The sequence below is a fragment of the Grammomys surdaster genome, unplaced genomic scaffold, assembly GCF_004785775.1.
Source record: "Grammomys surdaster isolate TR1022 unplaced genomic scaffold, NIH_TR_1.0 126051, whole genome shotgun sequence".
In the NCBI taxonomy this organism is placed as follows: Eukaryota; Metazoa; Chordata; class Mammalia; order Rodentia; family Muridae; genus Grammomys; species Grammomys surdaster.
This window is the reverse complement of record NW_021620862.1, coordinates 3869117-3895774: the sequence shown is the minus strand read 5'-3', so window position 1 is coordinate 3895774 and position 26658 is coordinate 3869117. Positions and strand designations below refer to the sequence as shown.

Sequence of the window (26658 nt, the reverse complement as noted above, 5' to 3'; positions counted from 1 at the left end):
TTCTGGGTCCTGCCCTGTTTACATTCCTGTACTGACTCCTTCAAGAATTAATAGTGCCGTGGAAGTTTAAGCCAAAAAAAACCCAACCAACCAACCAAACAAACAAAAAACAAAACAAAAACAAACAAACAAAAAAACCACTTTCCTCTCTGACTTGCTCTTTGGTCCTGGTGTTTCATTGCAGCAATAGAAACCCTACCTAAGATAGTACAGCTAGCTTATTATGGAAAAGAAGTGAAGGAAGGGCTAAAAGGAGTTTGAAAATATATTTCTCACTAGTGGAAACCATTATTTATTCAGTCATTGAACAAGTACCAAGTATGTGTTGTGTCAGCCACTATCAATAGTTTATTCAAGTTAAGCCAGATATGATTGCTTGCTTCCCTTAGCGTGAAAGACAGAATAATATATATGTGTGAATGTGTATAAACATAATTTAAATTGACATGGGCTAGCAGTAGAGCATAAGATGAAAGAATATTTGAGGTGGATATCAAGAGACAGGTTAGGTCAATTTTTGAATGTAGTGGTGTAGGCCTGTAATCCTACCAGTTGGGAGCCCGAGACAGGGGAGTTACTAGGGAGTTTAAAGCCTGTGTCGGTTAAGTGGTGAATTTCAGGCCAGTCTGGAATATAGTGTGAGATCCTGTCTCAGAATAAATTAAGTAGAGTACTGGAAATCTAAAATGACAGAAAGGAATCTGGGAGTGTGGTTCAGGTGGTAGAGTGCTTGTCTAAAATACATAAAGCAGCAGTGTGTGATCTGCAGCATTATAGAAAACTGGGTATGGCAGCTCACTGCCTAGCACTTGGTGTGGGGAGGAAGTAAAGGCAAGAGTATCAGAAGTTCAAAGTCAGGGGAATACCAGGATGGAGAAGTGGGAGTGGGAGGGTGGATGGGGGAGCACCCTCATAGGAGCAGGCAGGGGGAGGAGGGATCGAATAGGGGGTTTTGGAGGGGAAACCAGGAAAGGAGATAGCATTTGAAATGTGGATAAAGAAAATATTTAATAAAATTTTTTTTTCAAAAAAAAAAAAAAAGAAGAAGTTCAAGGTCATTACACAGTAAGTCTGAAGCCTGCCTAGGTCCCTGTGAGACCTTCTCCAAGAGAGAGAAAGGGACAACTAAGGTGTGGGAGATCCAGAGATAACTAGCGCTCCTAGGCTTGGTGAACAATGAAAGGAGTCTGGAATTTAAACTCTTCCTCCTCCTCTTCCTCTTCCTTCTCTTCCTCCTCTTCTCCATCCTCTTCATCTACTCCCTTTTAGGTTTTTGAGACAGGATTTGTCTGTAGAACAACCATAGCTACTCTAGAACTTGCTTTGTAGACCAGAGTGGCCTTGAACTCACAGAGCTCTGCCTACTTCTGTCTCCTGTGCTGGTCTTAAAGGCATGGGCCACCATGCCTGTCTTGAATTTAAATGTTTCTGAAGATGGAATTCAGCACTAAGTACACAAGTTCATAGATTAGTGCTGCTCCCAGTCTTTGACAAATAGTCTCCTCATTGGAGCAGACTCTGAATTGCTCAAAACGCCTCAGTTTCAGAGGGTTAGTTCATTATCATTAGTGGGACAGTGGAGAGTTGAACCTTAAATAAGACATTTGTATAATCCTCTCTAAAGTTTTGGGGAGTATCACAGAAGAGGGGATGTGTACTAGGGTTCTCTAGAGTCACTGAGCCTGTGGAATGTCTATATATATTAAGGGAATATATTGTAATAACTTACAGTCTGTAGTCCAACTAACCGAACCAGTCCAAGAGAAAGAAGTCTGCTTCTGTCAACAACATTGAAAGGAGTTGGAATTCTGAAGAGCACTTTGATCTAAGGCATGGAGATGCAGAATATGGAGTTTGCCCTGCTGGGTATCGGTTGCTCTGGCTTTAGTCCAGTATTTCCTATGCATCCTTTCCTCCCTTTTAGAATAGTAAGGTTGTCAGGCAGTTGGTGGCACATGGCATGCCTTTAATCCCAGCACTTGGAAGGCAGAGACAATCAAATCTCTGAGTTTAAGGCCAGCCCTGTCTCGAATGAACATACATAAAATAAAATGGTAATGTATATTCAGTGCCATTATATGTTGAATATATGTAACTTTCTTCTTAATTTTACAGGTGTTTACAGTTAAGAGATTTCCTTAAGTCTCAGATGATTTGAGACTTTGGATTTTTAAAGTGTTGAGACTGTTACAGACTCTCAGGACTTTTGAAGTTGGACTAAATGCACTTTGCATTATGATAATTTTACAAGCCTATGGAGGGGTGTCAGGGAGTGGAATGTGGTGGTTTGAATGAAGATGGCTGCCATAGGCTTATATATGTGTATGCTTCGTCTCCAGTTGTGTGTGATTAAGCCATAGGCTTATATATGTGTATGCTTCGTCTCCAGTTGTGTGTGATTAAGAGACATGGCCTTAACGGAGTTGGTGGCCTTGTTGGAAGAGGTGTGTCACTGGGCTGGGCTTCAAGGTTTCCAAAGCCAATGCTAGGCGCAGTGTGTGTCTCCCCCTGCTGCCGGTGGATCAGGACGTAAAGCTCCCAGCTACTGCTCCACCACCATGCCTGCGTCTCGCCATGATAATAATGGACTAAACCTCTGAAGTTGTAAGCAAGGCCCCAATTAAATGCTTTCTTTTCTAAGAATTGCTGTGTCCATGGTGTCTCTACACAGCTATAGAACAGTGACCAAGACAAAGCCTCACCCTGCTTCTAGTTCTGTCTCCCTCTGCTTCCTTCTTGCATGTAAATACGCGTGCTCTTGGCTTCCTGCTCCCGCTAGCACGTCTGCAGCTTGTTGTTGTGTCTCTCTGCTATGAGTCTTAGCCTTCTGAGACCATAAGCCAAAATAAGTCCTTTTTTATATAAATTGCCTTGATCATGATGTTTTATTGCAGCAGCAGAAAAGTAACTAACACAGGTAGGAAACAGAAACTCCTTTCTCTTGTCTTCTAGTCTCCTCCTAGAACCTAGTCCTGGAGGAACCGTACGGAGAGCCACAGGGTGGCAGAAATGTAGTTTGCAGAGTCCTGGCCACCTGCAACAAAAGCAAATAATGGAAAAATACTTGAAACAGAAACAGTAGTTGTTTTGACTAAACATTTAGTCACAAACCGTTTCTTATATCCTGGAAGAACTAACTCCTTATATCCAGGCAGAAACAGCCTGAACTGTGGGGAGTGGGTGGAGTCCTGAGTGAATATGTATTTTTTATTGGATATTTTAATTATTTACATTTCAAATGTTATCCCTTTTCCCATTTTCCCCTCTGCAAACCCCTTATCCCAACCCCCTACCCTGCTTCAATGCGGATGCTCCCCCACCCACCACCCACTCCTGCCTCACTGCCCTAGCAGTCCTCTACACTGATTCTCCCCCGTTGATGCCAGATAAGGCCCCTTCACCTCCTTCAGTCCTTCCCCTAACTCCTCCATTGGGGTCCATGTGCTCAGTCTGATGGCTGACTGTGAGCATACACATCTGTATTGGTCATGATCTGGCAGAACCTCTCAGGAGACAGCTGTATCAGGCTCCTGTCAGCAAGCACTTCCTGGCATCCACAATAGTGTTTGGGTTTGGTGTCTGCATTTGGGATGGATCCCCAGGTGGGGCAGTCTCTGGATGGCCTTTCCTTCAGTCTCTTCTCCACTCTTTGTCCCTATATTTCCTTTAGACAAGAGCAATTCTGGGTTAAAATTTTGGAAATGGGTGGGTGGCCCCATCCCTCAACTGGGGTGGGGGCATGGCTAACCTCTGGATATGGTCTCGACAGGTTCTTCCTCTTCTTTGTGGGGTATTTCAGCTAATGTCATCCTTATGGGGTCCTGGGAGGCTCTTACTTTCCTGGCATCTGGGACTTTCTGGTTGCTACCCCCCAGTTCCCCATCCCCCATTGCTACACACCTCTGTACTCTCTGTACACCTGACTCTCTGTACATCTCCTCCATCTCCTCCCATACCTGATTCTGCCTCCTCTTTTTTTCCCTCCCCCTCTTCTCTTCCTCCCAAATCTCTCCTGTCCTCTACTTCACTTGACTATTTTGTTCTCCCTTCTAAGTAGGACTGAAGCATCCACCCTTTGGTCTTCCTTCCTCTTGAACTTCTCAAAGAACTAGCTCCTGGTTTTGTTGATACTTTGTATAGTTCTTTTTGTTTCTATTTGGATGATTTCAGCCCTGAGTTTGATTATTTCCTCCTGCTACTCCTCTTGGGTGTATTTGCTTCTTTTTGTTCTGGAGCTCTCAGGTGTGCTGTTAAGCTGGTAATGTATGCCGTCTCCAGTTTCTTTTTGGAGGCACTCAGAGCTATGACTTTTCTTCTTCGCACTGCTTTCATTGTGTCCCATAAGTTTTGGTATGTTGTGCCTTCATTTTCATTAAATTCTGAAAAGTCTTTAATTTCATTCTTTATTTCTTCCTTGATCAAGCTATCATTGAGTAGAGTATTGTTCAGTTTCAACGTGTATGTGGGCTTCCTGTTGTTTTTGTTGTTATTGAAGACCAGCCTTAGTCTGTGGTGATCCATTAGGATTCATGGTATTATTTCAATCTTCTTGTGTCTGTTGAAGACTGTTTTATGACCAATTATATGGTCAATTTTGAAGAAGGTATCATGAGGTGCTGAGAAAAAGATATATTCTTTTTTCTTTTTTAGAATGAAAAATTTTATAGATATCTGTTAAATCCATTTGGTTTATAACTTCTCTTTAGTTTCACTATGTCTCTGTTTAGTTTCTGTTCTCATGATTTGTTCATTGATGAGAGTGGGGTGTTGCAATCTCCCACTGTTATTGTGTGAGGTACAATGTGTGCTTTGAGCTTTAGTAAAGTTTCTTTTATGTATGTGGTTGCCCTTGCATTTGGGGCATAGATGTTCAGAATTGAGAGTTCATCTTGGTTGACTTTTCCTTTGACAAGTATGAAGTGTCCTTCCTTATCTTGTTTGATAGCTTTAAGTTGAAAGTTGATTTTATTTGATATTAGAATGGCTACTCCAGCTTGTGTCTTAGGAACATCTGCTTGGAAAATTGTTTTCCAGCCTTTAACTCTGAGGTAGTGTCTGTCTTTGTCACTGAGGTGTGTTTCCTGTATGCAGCAAAATTCTGAGTCCTCTTTTATGTATCCTGTCTGTTAGTCTATGTCTTTTTATTGGGGAATTGAGTCCATTGATGTTAAGAGATATTAAGGAATAGTGATTGTGGCTTCCTGTTATTTTTGTTATTAGAGGTGGAATTATCTTTGAGTGGCTATCTTCTTGTGGGTTTGTGTATTGGGATATTTTCCCACTACATTTGTATAAAGCTCGGTGATTGAGCTGTATGAGAGGTAGGCAGAGTGAGGCGTCAGGAGGAGAGAAGGAGAGGAGAGAGAGGAGGATAGAAGATTGTGGTGGATGTCCAAGTGTCTCTAGCAGAGGTAGTTATTAATATCAAGGTTAGGTAATTTGGTTTACAATTCTAATTGTGTGGACATCCTGTCAATTGAGCATTTTCAAATATATAAATATTAGATAATCTTTAAGCATTACGAGTCTTCATTCTACCGAGTACCACGAGCATGGCAGATATTGTTTGGGGTTCAGTCGAACTTTGTGGAGACGGTGTGGGAGATTGGTAGAGCCATCGCCCGTGCTGGTGTCTTGTGGGTGCCAGGGCTGGTGTTTCTAGATAGCTGGAGCTTTGGCCCAGAGCCAGAGCCAGAGCCACAGAAGAATGGCGACTGTCTGGGAACAAGCTGGACCAGGCGCTGATTTTTAAATATTACCCTCAACAGGTTTGTTGAAAGAAGATTACTTTCTTGCTTTTTCTAGGGTGTAGTTTCCCTCCTTGTGCTGGCGTTTTCCATCTATTGTCCTTTGTAGTGCTGGATTTCTAGAAAGATATTATGTAAATTTGTTTTTCTCATGGAATATCTTGGTTTCTCCATCTATGATAATTGAGAGTTTTGCTGGGTATAATAGTCTGGGCTGGCATTTGTGTTCTCTTAGGGTCTGTATGATATCTTCTCAGGGTCTTCTAGCTTTTATAGTCTCTGATGAGAAGTCTGGTGTAATTCTTATAGGTCTCCCTTTATATGTTACTTTACCTTTTCTCCTTACTGCTTTTAATATTGTTTTGTGCATTTGGTATTTTGACTGTTATGTGATGGGAAGAATTTCTTTTCTGGTCCAATCTGTTTGCAGTTCTGTAGGCTCCTTGTATATTTATGGGGATCTCTTTCTTTAGGTTAGGGAAGTTTTCAGCGCTCCGGAGCTGATCCTGTGCCATAGCTCTCTATGTCTCAGTGGTTAAGAGCACTGACCCCTCATCCAGAGGTCCTGAGTTCAATTCCTAGAAACCACATGATGGCTCACAACCATCTGTAATGGGATCCAATGGCCTCTTCTGGTGTGTCTGAAGAGAACAACAGTGTACTTATATAAATAAAATAAATAAATCTTAAAAAAAAAAAGAAATCACAAAGGAAGACTACCCTGGAGATAGAAAGCCTAGGAAAGAACTCAGGAGTCATAGACACAAGCATCATCAACAGAATACAAGAGATAGAAGAGAGCATCTCAGGTGCAGAAGATACCATGGAAAACATTGACACAACAGTCAAACAAAATGCAAAATGCAAAAAGCTCCTAGCCCAAAACATCCAGGAAATCCAGGACATAATGAGAAGACCAAACCTAAGAATAATAGGTATAGATGAGAGTGAAGATTCCCAACTTAAAGGGCCAGTAAACATCTTCAACAAAACTATAGAGGACAACTTTCCTAACCTAAAGAAAGAGATGTCCATGAACATGCAAGAAGCCTACAGAACACCAAATAGACTAGACCAGAAAAGAAATTCCTCCCATCACATAATAATCAAAACATTAAATGCACAAAACAAAGAAAAAGTACTAAAATCAGTAAGGGAAAAAGGTCAAGTAACATATAAAGGCAGACCTATAAAAATTACACCAGACTTCTCAACAGAGACTATAAAAGCCAGAAGATCCTGGAGTGATATCAGACAGACCCTAAGAGAACACAAATGCCAGCCCAGCCTACTATACCTAGCAAAACTCTCAATTGCCATAGATGGAGAAACCAAGATATTCCATGACAAAACCAAATTTACACAATATCTTCCAACAAATCCAACACTTCAAAGGATAATTTATGGAAAACTCCAACACAAGGAAGGAAACTACAACCTAGAAAAGGCAAGAAAATAATCTTCCAACAACCCCAAAAGAAGATAGCTACACAAACATAATTCCACTTCTATTAACAAAAATAACAGGAAGCAACAATCATTTTTCCTTAATATCTCTTAACATCAATGGACTCAATTCCCCAATAAAGAGACATAGACTATCAGATTGGATACATAAACAGGACCCAGAATTTTGCTGCATACAGGAAACACACCTTAATGACAAAGACAGACACTACCTCAGAATAAAAGATCGGAAAACAATTTTCCAAGCAAATGGTCCCAAGAAACTGAAGGGATGGAAAATTTTAACTTGGCCCCGAAAACTCAGCTTGGGGCCCTCTGGCCCATTTGGAGTAAGAAAAACAGGAACTCCATCCCCCACTTTCCATGAAGCTAGCTAACCATAAGAGCAGATGGTCCGAGTAAACAGTTCTAAGAAAAACAGGTACAGAGAACATGTGAGCCCCTGACTCTGAACCTGATGTTATGCTAAGACAGTGCATGCCAATTTTAAAGGAGCCAATGAGAATGCTGTGTTTCCCTACCCCCTTGGTTGTGTTTTTACCCTATAAAAGCTGCTTGGGGCTGATCTCCTCTGCCCCTGCATGGGATACGAGTGAAGCCCCAGTGTGCTGGTTTTGAATAAATCCTCTTGCTGTTTGCATGATGACTTGTGAGTGATTTGGGGTAGAATTGTGTTGTCCGTCAAGCAGTGGGGTCCTCACTCTGAGGGTCTTACATTTGGGGGTTCATCCAGGATCTGTGATCATCCCTCACTTTCGAAAACAACCTTGGAGATAAGGGGGACCCCTGTGAGTGTCGGGAAGCCAGCCGGTGTGTGTGTGTGTGTGTGTGTGTGTTGTTTTTTGATGTTTTCTTCTGTTCTCTGTTGATGCGAGTCAGGGAAAAGCGCTTTTGGTTTTGCAGCCACTTTGCTGGCCATAAAGGCTGGGGAGCAGTAGTTGGTAGATGTGCCTGGAGGACTACAGGCTGCCGCCCTGGGGGACACCCTAGGAAGTGAGGGGGACCAGGGACGCCTGGTGGCCTCCCATCTGAGGAATGAGGACTGTGTTTTGCTTCTGAGAGAGAAGCCCTGAAAGCCTCATCTGTCTGAATCTTTCTTGTGTCTGTGGTGCACTCTGCATGGCCGGTGCCTTCTGATTCTTTTGGTTTCTGTTTGCTGTTTGATGTTTTTGTGTATTGTCTTGTACGTGATGATGGGACAGACCGTGATGACCCCACTTAGCTTGACTCTTGACCATTGGACTGAAGTTAAGACTAGAGCCCACAACCTATCTGTAGAGGTTAGGAAGAGACCATGGCAGATTTTCTGCACCTCAGAGTTTTCCACTTTTGATGTTGATTGGCCCCCAGAAGGAACATTTAACTTAGAAGTAATATTAGGTGTAAAAGACATTGTTTTTTGGGAAGGTCCAGGGTTTCACCTGGACCAACAACCCTACATCACTGTCTGGAAGGATTTGGTAGAAGATCCTCCCCCCTGGGTCAAGCCCTGGGTAAGAAAGCCCAGGAGTCAAGTACCCGAGTCTTGGATCTAAAGGAAGAGTCCCCTAGAAAAGAGAAGAAGAATGACCGGGGAAATGTTAAGAAGGAGAACCGAAGCCCGATCCCGGTTCCCCGTAATGGTATCTATCCTGACACTGAGGAACCTCTGGACTGGCCGGAGATCCCACCCCCTCTAACCTACCCCTGACACCTGCCACACTGACTAGTGGAGCAGGTCCCTCTGCACCCCCAGAGGGAGCCATGGGTCAGGGGCCAGGCACTGGAACCAGGAGCCAGAGGGGGGGCCTTTCCAGATGTTCCTGACCCAGTGGTCACTTTACCTCTGCACACCTTTGGCGCACAGATTCTGGTTGGTCAAGGCTTGCAGCCCCTACAGTATTGACCTTTTTCATCTTCAGACTTATACAATTGGAAAACTAACCACCCCTCTTTTTCAGATGAGCCCACTAAGCTCACAGGGTTGATTGAGTCTCTTATGTTTTCCCATCAACCCATCTGGGATGACTGGCAACAACTGCTTCAGACCTCCTTTACTACCAAGGAGCAGGAGAGAATCCTGCTGGAAGCTAGGAAAAATGTCCCAGGGACTGACAGATGGCCCACTCAGCTTTAAAACCTGATAGAAGCTGAATTTCCCCTGATGCAACCTGCTTGGGACTTCTACATGGCTGCAGGTGAGGAGAGGTTGGCCACCTACCACCAGACTCTAGTGGCAGGTCTCTGTGGGGCTGCTCGGCGACCCACCAATTAGGCAAAGGTAAGAGAGGTTATACAGGGAGCTACTGAGCCGCCATCAGTTTTGCTGGAGCGCCTCATGGAGGCATTTAGGAGATATACCCCTTTTGACCCAACCTCAGAAGGGCAGAAAGCCTCAGTGGCATTAGCGTTTATCGGGCAGTCAGCAAGTGATATTAGGAAAAAGTTACAGTGGATTGAGGGGTTGCAGGATTATACCCTACAAGATTTAGTTAAGGAAGCAGAGAAGGTGTACCATAAAAGAGAAACAGAGGAAGAAAAAGAACAGAGAAAGGAAAAAGAGAGGGAGGAGAGAGTAGATAGAAGAGATAGGAAACAAGAGAAGAATCTGACCAGAATCTTGGCTGCAGTAGTAGGAGAGAGAGAGAGAGATAGAGGACAAATAAGAGGCCGATTTAGACAGTCAGGGAACCTGAGCAGCAGAGGACCTCCTAGACCTTCACCTAGAGGACCCCTTGAAAAGACCAATGCGCCTACTACAAGGAAAAGGGACATTGGTCTAGAGAATGCCTGAAGAAGAGGGGCAGGACCCCCAAGGTCCTGGCCCTAGAAGATGAAGACTAGGACCTATGGGGCTCAGATCCCCTCTCTGAGCCTAGGGTAACCTTAAGAGTGGAGAGGCAAATCTACTGGAGGGCCAGTAGATTTTCTGGTTGACACTGGAGCGCAACATTCTGTCTTACTACAACCACTAGGAAAGGTAGAAAGCAAAAAGTCTTGGGTGCTGGGGGCAGCAGGGCAGTGGCAGTACTCACGGACTACCTGAAGAACAGTTGATCTGGGAGTGGTAATGATGGGTAACCCACTCATTTTTGGTGATACCTGAATGCTCTGCCCCCTTGCTGGGGAGAGACCTTCTCACTAAAATGGGTGCACAAATTTTCTTTAAACCAAGTGGACCAGCAGTATTAACTGCTGCTGGAAGGACGCTTACGGTATTAACTTTGAGCCTAGATGATGAATACCGGCTTTATACAACCAAGAGCCCCAGCTTGGATATGGAGAACTGGCTGGTAGAGTTCCCCGAAGCATGGGCTGAGACTGCTGGGATGGGACTTGCCCATGAAGTCCCCCCCCACTTGGTAATAGAATTAAAAGCCAGCTCCGAACCTGTAGCTGTGAGACAATATCCTATGAACCCGGAAGCCAATGCAGGAGTCAGGCCTCACATTCAGAGACCACTGCAGCTAGACATTCTGGTGCCATGCCATTCCCCCTGGAACACTCCTTTATTGCCAGGGACAGGGGACTTCCGGCCAGTGCAAGATCTGAGGGAAGTAAACAAGAGGGTGCAAGACATTCACCTTATGGTCCCAAATCCCTATAACCTGTTGAGCTCTCTCCCACCACAGTGGGTATGGTATACAGTATTAGACTGGAAGGACACGTTTTTCTGTCTAAGGCTACATCCTAACAGTCAACTACTTTTCACCTTCTAGTGGAGAGACCCAGAAACTGGAAGGACCGGTCAGCTCACCTGGACCAGGTTTCCTCAGGGATTTAAGAATTCCCCCACTTTGATGAAACATTGCACTGAGATCTGGCTCCATTCCAGGCTGAGAATCCCCAGGTCACCTTCCTCCAATATGTTGATGACCTATTATTGACAGGATCTAGCCAAAAAGAGTGCCTACCAGGCACCCAGAAGTTCCTGACCAAATTAGCTTGGTTGGGATATCAGGCTTCGATAAGAAAAGCTCAAATCTAAAAGGAGGAGGTAATGTACCTGGGCTACAGTTTAAAAGGGGGGAAAAGATGGCTGATAGAAGCCAGAAAAAAGACAGTGACTCAGATCCCCACCCCAAAAAGCCCGAGACAAGTGCAGGAGTTTTTGGGTACGGCTGGATTTTGCAGACTCTGGATCCTGGGGTTTGCTATGCTGGCAGCTCCCCTCTACCTGCTGACAAAAGAAGGGGTCGAGTTCAATTGGAAAAAAATTCACCAAGAGGCATTTGATAACATCAAGCATGCCCTGTTGTCAGCCCCTGTGTTGGCCTTGCCAGATGACTCGAAGCCCTTTATGCTATATGTGAATGAAAGGGTGGAAGTGGCCTGAGGAGTGCTGACACAGCCATTAGGGCCTTGGAAAAGACCAGTTGCCTGTCTTTCAAAGAAGCTTGACCCTGTGGCCAGCGGATGGCCCACTTGCTTGTGATCCATTGCTGCAGTGGCCCTACTGGTCAAGGACGCTGATAAGCTTACCATGGTGTTGGGAGCCGCGTTCGCCATTTGTCAATGGCGCGGCTCCATTAGGAAGCCGCATTCAATGGCGCGGCCCAGTGAGGGAGCAGTGAAGTAGAGTGCGCCCAAGCAAGGCGCGCTGGCTCCCTGCTTCTCGGCTCAGTGAGGGAGCCGTGAAGTAAAGTGCGCCCGAGCAAGGCGCGCCGGCTCCCTGCCTCTCGGCTCTGACAGAGTCATGAATGGAAGTGCGCCTGCGCAGGGCGCGCCGGCTTCCCGCGCTCTGGCTTCAGTCAGAGCCAAGCCAAATGTACGCATGCGCAAAGAGCAGAAATTAATATGCTAATTAGGCCTCACTCCAAGAGCCAATGAAAAACTAGTATGCTAATTAGGCATCACTTAAGGAGCCAATGAGCATGCAGTAAGTTCTCCCAGGACTCTATATAAGCCATGGGTTCTGGGGCTCTGGGTCCTTCGCCACTACCATCTAAGAGAGCTGTAACACTACCATCTAAGAGAGCTGTAACACCATCTAAAAGAGCTGTAACAAGTAAACTGCTGTCAGAAGAATCCTGAGTGTGGCGTGTTCTCCTTATCGGCGAGGCGGCGCGTCGCACCATGGGCCAGCAAATAACCCATCATTGCACCCCACACCCTGGAGAGCATCATTAGGCAGCCCCCCAGATCACTGGTTTGCCAATGCTCGAATGACTCACTACCAGAGCCTGTTATTGACTGAGAGGATCATGTTTGCCCCGCCAGCCATCTTTAACCCAGCCACTCTGCTCCCTGAAAGTACTGATGAAACTGTGGTACATAACTGTGCTGATATTCTGGCTGAAGAAACTGGGGTCAGGAAGGACCTCCAGGACAGACCATGGCCAAATGGCCTCACTTGGTACACTGACGGGAGCAGCTTTGTGGTAGAAGGTAAGAGGATGGTGGGAGTGGCAGTGGTATATAGAGGACATACCATAGGGGCGAGTAGGCTGCCTGAGGGAACCTCGGCTCAGAAAGCAAAATTGATTGCTCTCATCCAAGCCCTGCGCTTAGCAGAGGGGAGGACAGTGAACGTTTACACAGACAGTTGATATGCTTTTGCAACTGCCCATTTGCATGGTGCCATCTACTGGCAGAGAGGGCTACTTACATTGACTGGGAAGGACATTAAGAACAAAGAAGAAATTTTAAGTCTCCTAGAAGCCATTCACCTCCCTAAGAAGGTTGCTACCATACACTGCACTGGACACCAGAAAACTAAGGATACAGTTGCAGCAGGGAACCAGATGGTGGACCTTGTGGCCAAGAGGGCTGCCCAAGGAACAAGGATTCTTCCCCTGACTGACTGTGGGATTGGACTATGTGCTACTGATGTTGTTTATTCCCATGAAGATAAGCAAGAAATAGACCAACTTAGATTTACTAAAGAATCTCCCTACGGGGTGAGAGAGACTGGAGATGGGAAAAACATCCTGCCAAAAAAGGAAGCCATTAAGTATGTGCAACAGCTCCATCAACTTACTCACCTTGGCACCAAACATCTTAAGAAGACCGTAGAATCTTCACCCTACCACATCCTAAGGCTATCAGAAATTGTTGAGGCAGTGAGTGGTGAAACAGTGAGTATCGTGCCAGTTGACAAATGCAGGATCTTCAAGACTTCTACCTGGAAGAAGGCTCAGAGGAAATAGGCCAGGGGCCTACTGGGAAGTAGATTTCACTTAAGTTAAACCAGCTAGGTACGACAATAAATACCTTTTAGTTTTCATAGATACCTTCTCAGGATGGGCGGAAGCCTTCCCCACAAAGATGGAGACAGCCACCGTGGTGGCCAAGAAAATCCTGGAAGAAATCTTTCCTCTATTTGATATTCCTAAGGTAATAGCTTCAGACAACGGACCTACACTTGTTGCCCAGGTAAGTCAGGGTCATGCCAAGTTTATGGTGTTTAATTGGAAATTACATTGTGCTTACAGACCCCAGAGCTTGGGACAGGTAGAAAAAAATGAATAGAACATTAAAAGATACCTTGACCAAATTAGCCTTAGAGACCGGTGTGGGAGATTGGACAACTCTCCTTCCCTTTGCCCTGTTCCGAGTTTGGAACACCCCTAGAAAATTTGGGCTGACTCCTTTTAAATTACTTTGTGGTGGTCCACCACCCTTGGTGGAGGCTGGGGAGGTACATAACCCTGATGTTGTTTCTTCTCAATCCTTGCATGCCAGACTTAAAGCCCTAGAGTTAGTCCGCCAGCAGGCGTGGAATCAGCTGAAAGACACTTATGCTGCTGGAGACACACTGATCCCTCACCAGTTCCAGGTTGGCGATCCTGTGTACGTCCGTTGTCACCGGTCGGGGAACTTAGAATCTTGGTAGAAGGGACCATACCTGGTGCTGCTAATGACTCCTATAGCTGTTAAGGCGGAGGGGATTCCTAGCTAGATTTATGCCTCCCATGTCAAGAAGGCCCACATTTCAGAGACTAAGGACTGGAGGGTGGAACATACTGATAACCCTCTTAAGCTTAAAATTGTGTGTGGGATGGGCCAGAAGCCAGGTCCTAACCCCCACCAACCTTATTGGCTTACCTGGGTACTTCAAGATGGATATGAACAGGTACTATATAGTAATACCACAGTGCAGCCCCTAGGGAGTTGGTTCCCCTCTATATATGTGTCAGGAGAAAAAATCTTTACGTGTCAGAAGTGGGCCGAGACTCTTAGTGCCCACTTTTATGTCTGCCCCGCCAAGGGTGCCCTGAGAAGGGGATGCGGGGGAGCTGATTCTTACTATTGTGCCAAATGGGGGTTTGAGAGATCGGGCCATGTTTGGTGGACTGTGACGAGAGATGATTACATTCAAGTCTCTTTGCTTAAGTATGAGGGACCATCTGACCACACAGGTGACTTTTATTATAACTGTAATGCTGGAAAACCTCGGTACCTCACCCTTAATATAACCTTCACAGAAAAAGGGAAGCAGGCAGAGTGGGGGAGACCTAAATATTGGGGTCTTAGGCTATATAAAGAAGGTTATGATGATGGCATTCTACTAAGCCTCTGTCAGAAGATTGAGAGTGCCCCTGGACAATCCATGGGACCCAATAAGGTGCTCCCAGAGCAGGATCCCCCAGCTCCAGCACCACCACCTGCTCCACCTGTGGCACAGCCCACTCCCGAAGGCCCCGAGGTTACCCAAGCCCTGGTAAATCACAGTAGTCTGACAATAGCCCCTACTGCCATGTCTGCCAGTAGCACAGGGCAAAGACTCTTCAACCTTATTCAAGGGGCCTTCTCAGTGCTGAATATTTCAAATCTCAATTTAACCAATTCATATTGGTTGCTCCTATCTTCGGGGCCACCTTATTATGAGAGTATAACCTTGTCAGGTGAATTTAATAACACCACCAGCCATGAGTCTTGTAGCTGGACCTCAGGAAACAGATTAACCCTGACTGAAGTTTCGGGAAAAAGAACCTCTCTAGGGAGCCTACCCCTTACACTTAAACATCTTTGCAATGAGACACTCAAGAGCCCCCGAACTTCCGAGACCAGGTATTTAGTTTCAGAAACCGATAAATGGTGGGCATACAATACCGGGTTAACCCCTTGTGTATCCACCACAATTTTTAACAGCACCAAAGATTATTGTGTGCTTGTACAGCTAGTGCCCAGAGTCTTGTACCACCCTGAAGATTCTTTTGTAGATGAGTTCGAATTATGCCCTAGACACTACAGGAGAGAGCCTGTGTCCTTGACCCTGGCTGTACTCTTGGGAGTGAGAGTGGTGGCTGGAGTTGACACTGGGATGGCTACCTTAATCCAGGCCCCCCATTATTTTACTGAGTTGAGGGCAGCCATAGATGAAGATCTTAAAGCCATAGAATAGTCTATATCCCAATTAGAAGAGTCTTTAACCTCCCTGTCTGAAGTAGTGTTACAGAATACAAGATTAGATTAGATTTGTTATTCCTTAAAGATAGAGGGCTTTGTGTGGCCCTTAGAAAAGAATGTTACTTTAATGTTGATCATTCTAGAGTAATTAAAGACTCCATGAGTAAGCTAATAGAAAGATTAGATAAAAGACAGAGAGACTGAGAGGCACAACAGGTATGGTTTGAAGGCTGGTTTAGTAGATCTCCTTGGCTGACCACCTTGATGTCATCCCTCATGGGACTGTTACTAATTTTGCTACTGCTTTTAACCCTTGAACCATACATTTTAAATAGATTAGTTACTTTTGTTAGAGAAAGAGTTAGTAGTGTGCAGATTTTAATGGTTAGACAGCAATACCAGTCTTTACATCAGCAGGGGCTCACAGATGAATATAATGATACTGCAAATTAAGGTTCTAGGATTAGAACCCACAAAAAGAAAAAGTGGGGAATGAAGGGATGGAAAATTTTAACTTGGGCCTGAAAACTCAGCTTGGGGCCCTCTGGCCCAGTTGGAGTAAGAAAAACAGGAACTCCACCTCCCACTTTCCGTGAAGCTAACTAACCATAAGATCAGATGGTCCAACAGTTCTAAAGAAGAGTAAACAGTTCTAAGAAAAACAGGTACAGAGAACATGTGAGCCCCTGACTCTGAACCTGATGTTATGCTAAGATAGTGCATGCCAATTTTAAAGGAGCCAATGAGAGTGCTGTGTTTCCCTACCCCCTTGGTTGTGTTTTTACCCTATAAAAGCTGAAGTGTTTTTTTACTGCTTGGGGCTGATCTCCTCTACCCCTGAGTGGAATACAAGTGAAGCCCCAGTGCGCTGGTTTTGAATAAATCCTCTTGCTGTTTGCATCAAGACTTGTTTCTTGTGAGTGATTTGGGGTAGAATCGTGCTGCCTGTCAAGCAGTGGGGTCCTCACTCTGAGGGTCTTACAAAACAAGCTGGAGTAGCCATTCTAATATCAAATAAAATCAACTTCCAACAAAAAGTAATCAAAAAAGATAAAGAAGGACACTTCATACTTATCAAAGGAAAAATCTTCCAAGATGAACTCTCAATTCTGAACATCTATGCCCCAAATGCAAGGGCACCCACATACATAAAGGAAATTTTACTAAAGCTCAAAACACACATTACACCTCACACAATAATAGTGGGGGATTTCAACAGCCCACTCTTAGCAATGGATAGATCACGGAAACAGAAACTAAACAGAGACACAGTGAAACTAACAGAACTTATGAACCAAATGGACTTAACAGACATCTATAGAACATTTCATCCTAAAACAAAAGAATATACCTTTTTCTCAGCACCTCATGGTACCTTCTCCAAAATAGACCATATAATTGGTCACAAAACAGGCCTCTACAGATACAAAAAGATTGAAAAAATCTCTTGCATCCTTATCAGATCACCACGGACTAAAGCTGGTCTTCAATAATGACAAAAACAATGGAAAACCCACATACACGTGGAAACTGAATAACGCTCTACTCAGTGATGACTTGATCAAGGAAGAAATAAAGAAATTAAAGACTTTTTAGAATTCAATGAAAATGAAGGCTTGTCATGCCAAGACTTGTGGGACACAAAGCAGTGCTAAGGGGAAGACTCATAGCTCTAAGTGCCTAAAAAAGAAACTGGAGAGAGCACTCACTAGCAATTTGATAGCACAGCTGAAAGTTCTAGAACAAAAAGAGGCAAATACACCCAAGAGGAGTAGACGGCAGAAAATAATCAAACTCATGGCTGAAATCAACCAAGTAGAAACAACAACAACAACAACAAAACTGTACAAAATATCAACAACCAGGAGCTGGTTCTTTGAGAAAATCAACCAGATAGATAAACCCTTAGCCAGACTAACCAGAGGGCACAGAGACAGTATCCAAATTAATAAAATCAGAACTGAAAAGGGAGACATAACAACAGAAACTGAGGAAATTAAAAAAAATCATCAAATCCTATACTCAACAAAACTGGAAAATCTGGATGAAATGGACAACTTTCTAGACAGCTACCAGGTACTAAAGTTAAATCAGGATCAGATAAACCATCTAAACAGTCCCATAACCCCTAAAGAAATACCAGCAGTCTATTAAAAGTCTCCCCCCCCCCCAAAAAAAAAGCCCAGGTAAGATGGTTTTAGTGCAGAATTCTATCAGACCTTCAAGGAAGACCTAATAACAATTCTCTTGAAACTATTCCACAAAATAGAAACAGAAGGAACACTAACCAATTAGTTCTAGGAAGCCACAGTTATGCTCATACCTAAACCACACAAAGACCCAACAAAGAAAGGGAACTTCAGACCAATCTCCCTTATGAATATTGATGCAAAAATACTCAATAAAATTCTCACAAACCGAATCCAAGAACACATCAAAACAATCATCCATCATGATCATGCATGCTTTATACCAGAAATGCAGGGATGGTTCAATATTCGGAAATCCATCAATGTAATCCACTATATAAACAAACTCAAAGGGAAAAAAACCCACATGATTGTCTCACTAGATGCCGAGAAAGCATTTGACAAAATTCAACATCCTTTTATGGTAAAAGTCCTGGAAAGATCAGGAATCCTAGGCCCATACCTAAACATAGTAAAAGCAATATACTGCAAGCCAGTAGCCAACATCAAACTAAATGGAGAGAAACTGGAAGCAATTCCACTAAAATCAGGTACTAGACAAGGCTGCCCACTCTCTCCCTACCTATTCAATATAGTACTCTAAGTCCTAGGCAGAGCAATTGGACAACAAAAGGAAGTCAAGGAATACAAATAGGAAAGGAAGAAGTCAAAATTACACTATTTGCAGATGATATGATAGTATACTTAAGTGACCCTAAAACTTCCACCAGAGAACTCCTAAACCTGATAAACAACTTCAGCAAAGTGGCTGGATATAAAATCAACTCAAACAAATCAGTCGCCTTCCTCTACTCGAAGGATAAACAGGCTGAGAAAGAAATTATGGAAATGACACCCTTCACAATAGTCACAAATAATATAAAATACCTTGGTGTGAATCTAACCAAGCAAGTGAAAGATCTGTATGACAAGAACTTCAAGTCTTTGAAGAAAGAAATCAAAGATCTGAGAAAATGGAAAGATCTCCCATGCTCATGGATTGGCAGGATTAATATAGTAAAAATGGCCATCTCTCCAAAAGCCATCTACAGATTCACTGCAATCTCCATCAAAATTCCAACTCAGCTCTTCATAGAGATAGAAAGAGCAATTTGCAAATTCATTTGGAATAAATAACAAAAACCCAGGATAGTGGGAACTATTCTCAACAATAAAAGAACTTCTGGAGGAATCACAATCCCTGACCTCAAACTGTACTACAGAGTGATAAAAACTGCATGGTATTGGTACAGAGACAGGCAGGAAGATCAATGGAATAGAATTCAAGATCCAGAAATAAACCCACACACTTATGGTCACTTGATCTTTGACAAAGGAGCTAAAACTGTCCAGTGGAAAAGGACAGCATTTTCAACAAATGGTGCTGGTTCAACTGTAGGTCAGCATGTGGAATAATGCAAATCGATTCATTCTTATCTCCTTGTACAAAGCTCAAGTCCAAGTGGATAAAGGACCTCCACCTAAAACCAGATACACTGAAACTAATAGAAGATAAAGTGTGGCACAGGGAAAATGTTCATGAAAGAACACCAATGGCTTGTGCTCTAATATTAAGAATTGACAAATGGGACCTCATAAAATTGCAAAGTTTCTGTAAGGCAAAGGACGCTTTCAATAGGACAAAACAGCAACCAACAGACTGGGAAAAGATCTTTACCAATCCTACATCTGATGGAGAGCTAATATCCAATATATACAAAGAACTCAAGAAATTAGACTCCAGACAACCAAATAACTTATTAAAATGGGGTATAGAGCTAAACAAAGAATTCTCAACTGAGGAAACTCGAATGGTCAAGAAGTACCTATAGAAATGTTCAACATCCTTAGTCATCAGGGAAATGCAAATCAAAATAACCCTGAGATTCCACCTCACACCAGTCAGAATGGCTAAGATCAAAAACTCAGGTGATAGCAGATGCTGGCGAGGATGTGGAGAAAGAGGAACACTCCTCCATTGTTGGTGGGATTGCAAGCTGGTAGAACACTCTGGAAATCAGTCTGGCGGTTCCTCAGAAAATCGATTCATTCGACATAGCATTACCTGAGGACCTCGCTATACCACTCCTGGGCATACACCCAGAAGATGCTCCAACATATAACAAGGTCACATGTTCCACTGTGTTCATAGAAGCTTTATTTATAATAGCCAGAAGCTGGAAAGAACCCAGATGTCCTTCAACAGAGGAATGGATATAGAGAATATGGTACATTTACACAATGGACTATTACTCAGCTACCTAAATCAATGAATTTGAGAAATTCTTAGGTAAATGGATGGAACTAGAAAATATCATCCTGAGTGAGGTAAGCCAATCACAAGAAAAACACACATGGTATGCAGTCACTAATAATTGGATATTAGCTCAAAAGCTTGCAATATCCAAGATAAACTCACAGACCACATGAAACTCATGAAGAAGGAAGACCAAAGTGTGGGTGCTTTGGCCCTTCTTAGAAGGTGTAACAAAATACTCATGGAAGCAAATATGGATACAAAGGATGGGACAGAAACTGAAGGAGGGGCTGTTCAGAGACTGTTCCACCTGAGTATCCATCCTTTGTGCAGTCACCAAAATGTAGATGCTGATGTGGATGCCAGGAAGTGCATCCTGACAGGAGCCTGATATAGCTGTCTCCTTAGAGGTCTGCCAGAGCCTGATATATACAGAGGTGGATGCTCACAGGTAACTATTGAGCTGATGATGGGGTTCCCAATGGAGGAGTGAGAGAGAAGACTAAAGGAGCTGAAAGGGTTTGAGGCCTCTTAGGAGAGCAACAATACCAACCAACCAGAGCTCCCAGAGTCTAAACCACCAGCCTGGGAGCACATAGGGAGGGACCCATGGCTCCAGCTGTATATGTAGGGGAGGATGGCAGTGTCAGGCGTAGGTGGGTGAGTAAGTCCTTGATCCAGTGAAGGCTGGATACCCCAGTGTGGGAGAAATCGTGGGTGGGAGTGGGTGGGTGGGTGGGAGTGGGAGGGTGGGTGGGGGCATATCCTCATAGAAGAAGGAGGTGGGGGATGGGATAAGGGGTTCCTGGGTGGGGGGGAAAGGGGACTACATCTGAAATGTAAATAATATATCCAATAACAAAAAAGCCCTTTAGCCAGGCGGCGGTGGCGCGCGTCTTTAATCCCAGCACTTGGGAGGCAGAGACAGGCGAATTTCTGAGTCCGAGGCCAGCCTGGTCTACAGAGTGAGTTCCAAGACAGCCAGAACTACACAGAGAAATCCTGTCTCGAAAGAAAAAAAAAAAAGCTCTTTATTTATTTTTCTTTATTTTTATTTTATGTGTATGGAAGTGTTAACATGCATGCAGTATTAATAGAGGCCAGAAGAGGGCGCTACGTGTCCTGGAACTGGGTTACTATGAATCATCATGTGAGCGTCGAGAATCAAACCATTTTTTTTTCTTTCTTCTTTTGATTTTTCAAGACGTAATTTCACCTTGTAACCCTGGCTGTCCTGGAACTCACTTTGTAGACCAGGCTGGCCTTGGACACACAGAGATCCACCTGCTTTTGCCTCCCAAGTGTTGAGATTAAAGACATGTGCCACCAACTCTTAGCCGCTACTTCATTCGTTATTGGTACAGTAAGACCCAGGGCCCACAACGGCACTGATTTCCAGACAGCATAATCTACACACACACACACACACACACACACACACACACACACACACACACACGCACACCCACGCACCCACGCACTCACATGTAAAATAACATTTTAAAAGTTCCAATATAGTTTGGATAAATTAAGAAGCCTATTTTGAGCATGAAAGTCGAAGGGTTAAAACAGCACTAAAATTTAGAATATTAACTGCCCCTTTATATATTTTTGGTTGTGAGCCTAGACTTTAATTAATGACTAAGTCATCTCTCCAGCCCAAGATGACCTTTTCCATATAACATCTGCAACTCATATGTGAAACCTATCACTAAAAAAGCTTCTGAAATCTATTTAAAAACAGATGACTTAAATAAATGTGCTTTTATTAAGTTCTTACATATAAATTAACCACAATTATACACGGTTCCATATGATCCAATAAAGTAATATTTGACACATTTATTCACTGCCAAAAATTTCATTGTTAGGAAGCATCATAATAGCGAAAGGTAAGTGTTTTTTATTTTTTTAAATGCAATTTAACAATATATATGCTATCGTTAAAATGGAATAACAAATACAATAATATAAGGTATGCTATTTGGGGGAGTAATTTAACAATATTTTTCAGCTATTGAATTTAATAATAGTATGAGTTTATATTTACTGTTTCTTAGGCAAACACATTCTTAATATAGTTACACATATGTATATTATCTATCAACATATATGTATTCAGAGTTAACTCTCAGATTTCCTAATTTTTCTTCTGTTTTGCAGGAGGCTTGTGAAGTGGCTCAAAAATAAACTGTCTATAAATCTTTGAGTACCAGAAATAGCTCAGAATCAGAATACTGATGAAGGTGAGCATCAGGACAAAAATCAAGGCAGCTACCAGGTAGATACTCGATCTGGAATAAAAACAACAAAGGAGCCATCAGAAAGTCATTATTCACGCTCTGCCTGTTAATCTACTCAATCACACTGTCTTAGAACAGCTACCTCCCTTGCTGGCGGCAGGGAGTGGAGTAATAAGCCCCAGCCTCGGTCCTCAAGCTGGTTAAATATGCTCGGGGTTTACCAGGGAGACCAGTGTGATCGGTGGGAGAGAAGGAAGCGTGAGAGGACCCCGTGGAGCAGTGCAGAGGACAGACCCAAGTGTAGGTAAGAGCCAGCCAGTGGAGCCTGGGAGAGGAGGAAGTGACTGTGGCTGAACAGTGCTTCAGGAAGAGAGAGATATGTACGCATGGCCATGGACACATGAAGAAGCCAGGAGGACCTTCTGGGTCAGTCTGGAAGGTAACCTAGTTCTGTGTGACTGAAGCTTTAGAACCCACAGGACAGTGTGGTTGTAAATGAGGAGAGACGGGCAAAGGCACTGTGGATTCAATGGCGGAGGCTTTGTCTACCAGGAATGAGGTCCTTGGGTGTGCTTAACAGCACTGAGGGAAAAATGGAAAAGGAAAAAAGACACCCCCCCCCACTCCAACACACACACACTCTGCCTGCTGTGAGAATTTTTGTTTCTTTAAAAAACACAGAAATAGAACTGTGCTTTTGTTTTAATCCCAAGTGTGGGGTGTGGGGCTACTTCAGACTGACCACAAGAGCTGCAATTTTGTGATGTTTGGTATTCGGGGGTTTCAGAGGGTCTAGAATTGCTAGGACCCTGAGAGGCTGATTGTGGTGAGTTGTAGGTTGGTTGTGGTCTATTAAGTGGCCCTTCATAAAGAAGAGAAGGAGGAGGAGGAGGAGAAGGAAGAGGAGGAGGAGGAGGAGGAGGAGGAGGAGGAGGAGGAGAAGAAGAAGAAGAAGAAGAAGAAGAAGAAGAAGAAGAAGAAGAAGAAGAAGAAGAAATTAGATATACTGATGGCAAAGATCAAACTTGCCCCAAGGAACTCGGTGCTCCTAATCAGCAGGTAATAGTCTGAACAATAACATCTCCCTCCTCCTTTCCCCTCTATCCTTTTTTTTCCCTCTTGCATCTTGTGTTAGAGGGTTAAAAGAATGGAAGAAAAGGGATTGAGAAGGGTAGAAGAAGAACCCACATAGTAGCCAAAGTCTAGCTAAATACCTTCCCCCAAAATCAACACCCCCACCACAACAAAACAAACAAAACCAAAAACAGGTGGGTATGCATCAGATAAGAAAAAGCTTACAGTAAGAAAAGAGTTGGAGTTTAGTCAAAGAGGAGGGAGTTTCGTACCGTGTGAGCCAGGATGGGAGAAGGGCGTGGTGATGTGGGTGAGGAAATGGAAAGAAGGGGCTAGGTCCATGATGTATTCAAAAGTCTTGGCAATTGTTAACATGTAACATTCCAGGGATGCAAAAGAGTAAGGAGAACTGGTAAGTCTGGAGATCTTCAGCATGAAGATGCTGTCACCACTCACTGACACAAATACAGAGGGACGGATGGGGACACACAGGGAGACTTGGCCTCAGTGTGCTTCCAGACTGGCCTGGAACAACTGAGCTCGAGTGATCCCCTTACCTCAGGCTACAGAGTACAGGGAGCTACCCTGCCAGGCTCAGGGCTTGGTTACATGGCTGGTGGTAACTGAACATTTGTAATTGTGTGTGAGAGCATGCACATGTGTAGGTGTGTGTGTGTGTATGAGTATGTGTGAGTGTGAGTGTGTGTGTGAGTGTATGGTGAGTGTGTGTGCATGTGTGTGTGTATGTGTGTGTGTATGTGAGTCATTGTGTGTATGTACAAATGTGTATGTGTGTGTGACAGTATATTTGTGACAGCATGGGTGAGCATGTATGTGTGTATGAGCCATGTGTGTATGAGTATGTGTGAGTGTGTGTGTGAGTGTATGTGAGTGTATGGGTATTGGAAGCTACTCTCTGCTGAGGGCCCTTAACGTCAGTCTCTTCATCTGGGATTCTGCAGAGGTATCTCCCACGAGAGGGCTTACTTTTTAATCCAGACACTTAAGGGGTGTGTTCTACTTGAGCAGATTGTTGTAGAGTTAGTTTCTGTGGGCCTGCAGGTAATCTCAGTGTAATTTTTCTCCTCTGTGACCAAGCAAAAAGTTCTCTTTTGAGCCACGATCTGCATAACCCACCATCTTTCTACCAGGCATTGTGCTTAAATAGGGGAACCAAGGGTCCTAGGCTAGATTGGGTTGCGAGATTTTGTCTCAAAAAAGCCAAAACAGGAAACAGACTAAAACAAGCAAACACATAAAAAGCGCAGGACCAGGAGGTACTGCCCATTACCTGGGAATCATCCCCAAGCTCTCAATTGCAAAAATAGTTGTTAGGTTACAGAAACTGCAAATTAGAAAAAACAGTATTAAAGATTAAGTTAAATGCATTTAAAATATTCATATCTACGCTCACAATCAGATGATATGGGACCCTATTAAGGTGTCATTTTCTTGACAAGGACATAGTAGACATGCATTTACAGGACAGTTACGGCACTTTTCCATTGCTGCATCTTTAGGTGACTGTGAGATTCCTCAGAGCTTTTGTCTTCACAACACTACACGCTTTGAGTGGTAGTTTCCAAGGCAACGGTCATAATGACTTTAATAATACAGAACAATCATAATGTTGAACAATCATAAGTATCTTCAGAAGTATTACACAGCTAACCATTGCATACTGACCCCCTATGTTCACTGAAGTTGGGTGCTAGCTAAATGATCATTTACTATGTTCCCGGTGTTGTGCAGAATGCATACATGCTCTATGTTAGTCCTCATGAGAACCATTCCTCCCAGATGAGGGAGCAGAGGGTCAGGTCTTGCATTGCTATGGTCAAACTCCTGAGGGGGGAAAAACAACTTGAGGAAGAAAGGGTCTGTTTTGGCTCACACTTCAAGGACATACAGTCCACCATGGGGAGGAAGGCATGGCAACTAGTCACAGCTGACCCATGTGAGGAAGACGAGAGTGATGCTCGATGTACCCAGCTCACTTTCCTCTTTTGTCGAGTAGTGGACCCTAGCCCATGGAATGTTCAGCCCACATTTTGAGGGTGGGTCCTGCCTTCCTCAATTAACCTAATTTAGGAAAGTTTTTAGCAGACATATCCAAGAGAATTATCTCTTTGGTGATTCTGGGTCTTCTCAGGCTGATAAGAACAGACATGCATGACAAAGTGTAAAGACTGTTTAAGGTTTCTGTCTGTACCCAGAGCTGATCCTGTGCCACAGCACGCCATATACGAATACTGTCAGGTAAGAGCTGGTCTCCCAGGGGTGCCAACATACCCGTGAGCACAGGTAAGACCACCAGTTCTGCTCAGATTCCTGGGCCTAAGAGGAACCTGCCCAGAGCCATCAGGACACAGAATCCAAGAACAGCTGGGGACAGGATCCTTCCGGTTTCCATCAGGATCCGGAACTGACCCTGCACCACAGCTTTCCATACCGAAATTCCTCCCAGAGAGAACAGGTCTTCCAGGAGTACTGACTGACACACAGGCTTCCAGGAGGGACAAGCCACAGTCAGAGACAGCAAGACCAGTTGACACAAAAAATATAGAGATGGTGAGAGGCAAGGGCAAGAAAATAAGCAACAGAAACCAAGGCTACTTGGCATCATCAGAACCTGGTTCTCCCACCACAGCGAGCCTTGGATACCCCAACACACTGAAAAGCAAGACTATGATTTATAATCACATCTCATGATGATGATAGAGGACTTTAAGAAAGACATAAGTAACTCCCTTAAAGAAATGCAGGAGAACACAAGTAATCAGGTAGAATCCCTTGAAGAGGAAAGACAAAAAAACCCTTAAAGAATTACAGGAAAACACAACCAAACAGGTGAAGAATTTGAACAAAACCATCCAGGATCCAAAAATGGGAATAGAAACAATAAATCACAAAGGGAGACTACCCTGGAGATAGAAAACCCAAGAAAGAGATCAGGAGTCATAGATGTAAGCATCACCAACTGAATACAAGAGATAGAAGAGAGAATCTCATGTGCAGAAGATACCATGGAAAACATTGACACAATTGTCAAAGAAAATGCAAAATGCAAAAAGCTCCTAACCCAAAACATCCAGGAAATCCAGGACACAATGAGAAGACTAAACATAAGGTTAATAGGTATAAAAGAGAGTGAAGCCAGGCGGTGGTGGCGCACGCCTTTAATCCCAGCACTTGGGAGGAAGAGGCAGGTGGATTTCTGAGTTCAAGGCCAGCCTGGTCTACAGAGTGAGTTCCAGGACAGCCAGGGCTACACAGAGAAACCCTGTCTCGAAAAACCAAAAGAGAGAGAGAGAGAGAGAGAGAGAGAGAGAGAGAGAGAGAGAGAGAGA

At 43.8% G+C, this 26658-nt stretch overlaps 1 protein-coding gene and 1 pseudogene across 1 annotated transcript in view; one reads left to right on the top strand and one right to left on the bottom strand.

Annotated features, from left to right (window-relative positions):
* The first annotated feature begins 8407 nt into the window (after positions 1-8407).
* On the top strand, positions 8408-15540 carry LOC114610649 (annotated as a pseudogene).
* A 6571-nt stretch (positions 15541-22111) lies between these two features.
* Catspere (catsper channel auxiliary subunit epsilon) overlaps positions 22112-26658 on the bottom strand; it is a 132251-nt gene continuing 127704 nt past the window's right edge. The window contains exons 21-22 of the mRNA XM_028755266.1: positions 24600-24653; positions 22112-22285 (exon numbers count right to left, since the gene is read on the bottom strand). Coding sequence (XP_028611099.1) covers positions 22132-22285; positions 24600-24653 — 208 coding nt within the window. The 3' untranslated portion in view covers positions 22112-22131. The remainder of the gene's footprint in view (positions 22286-24599; positions 24654-26658) is intronic.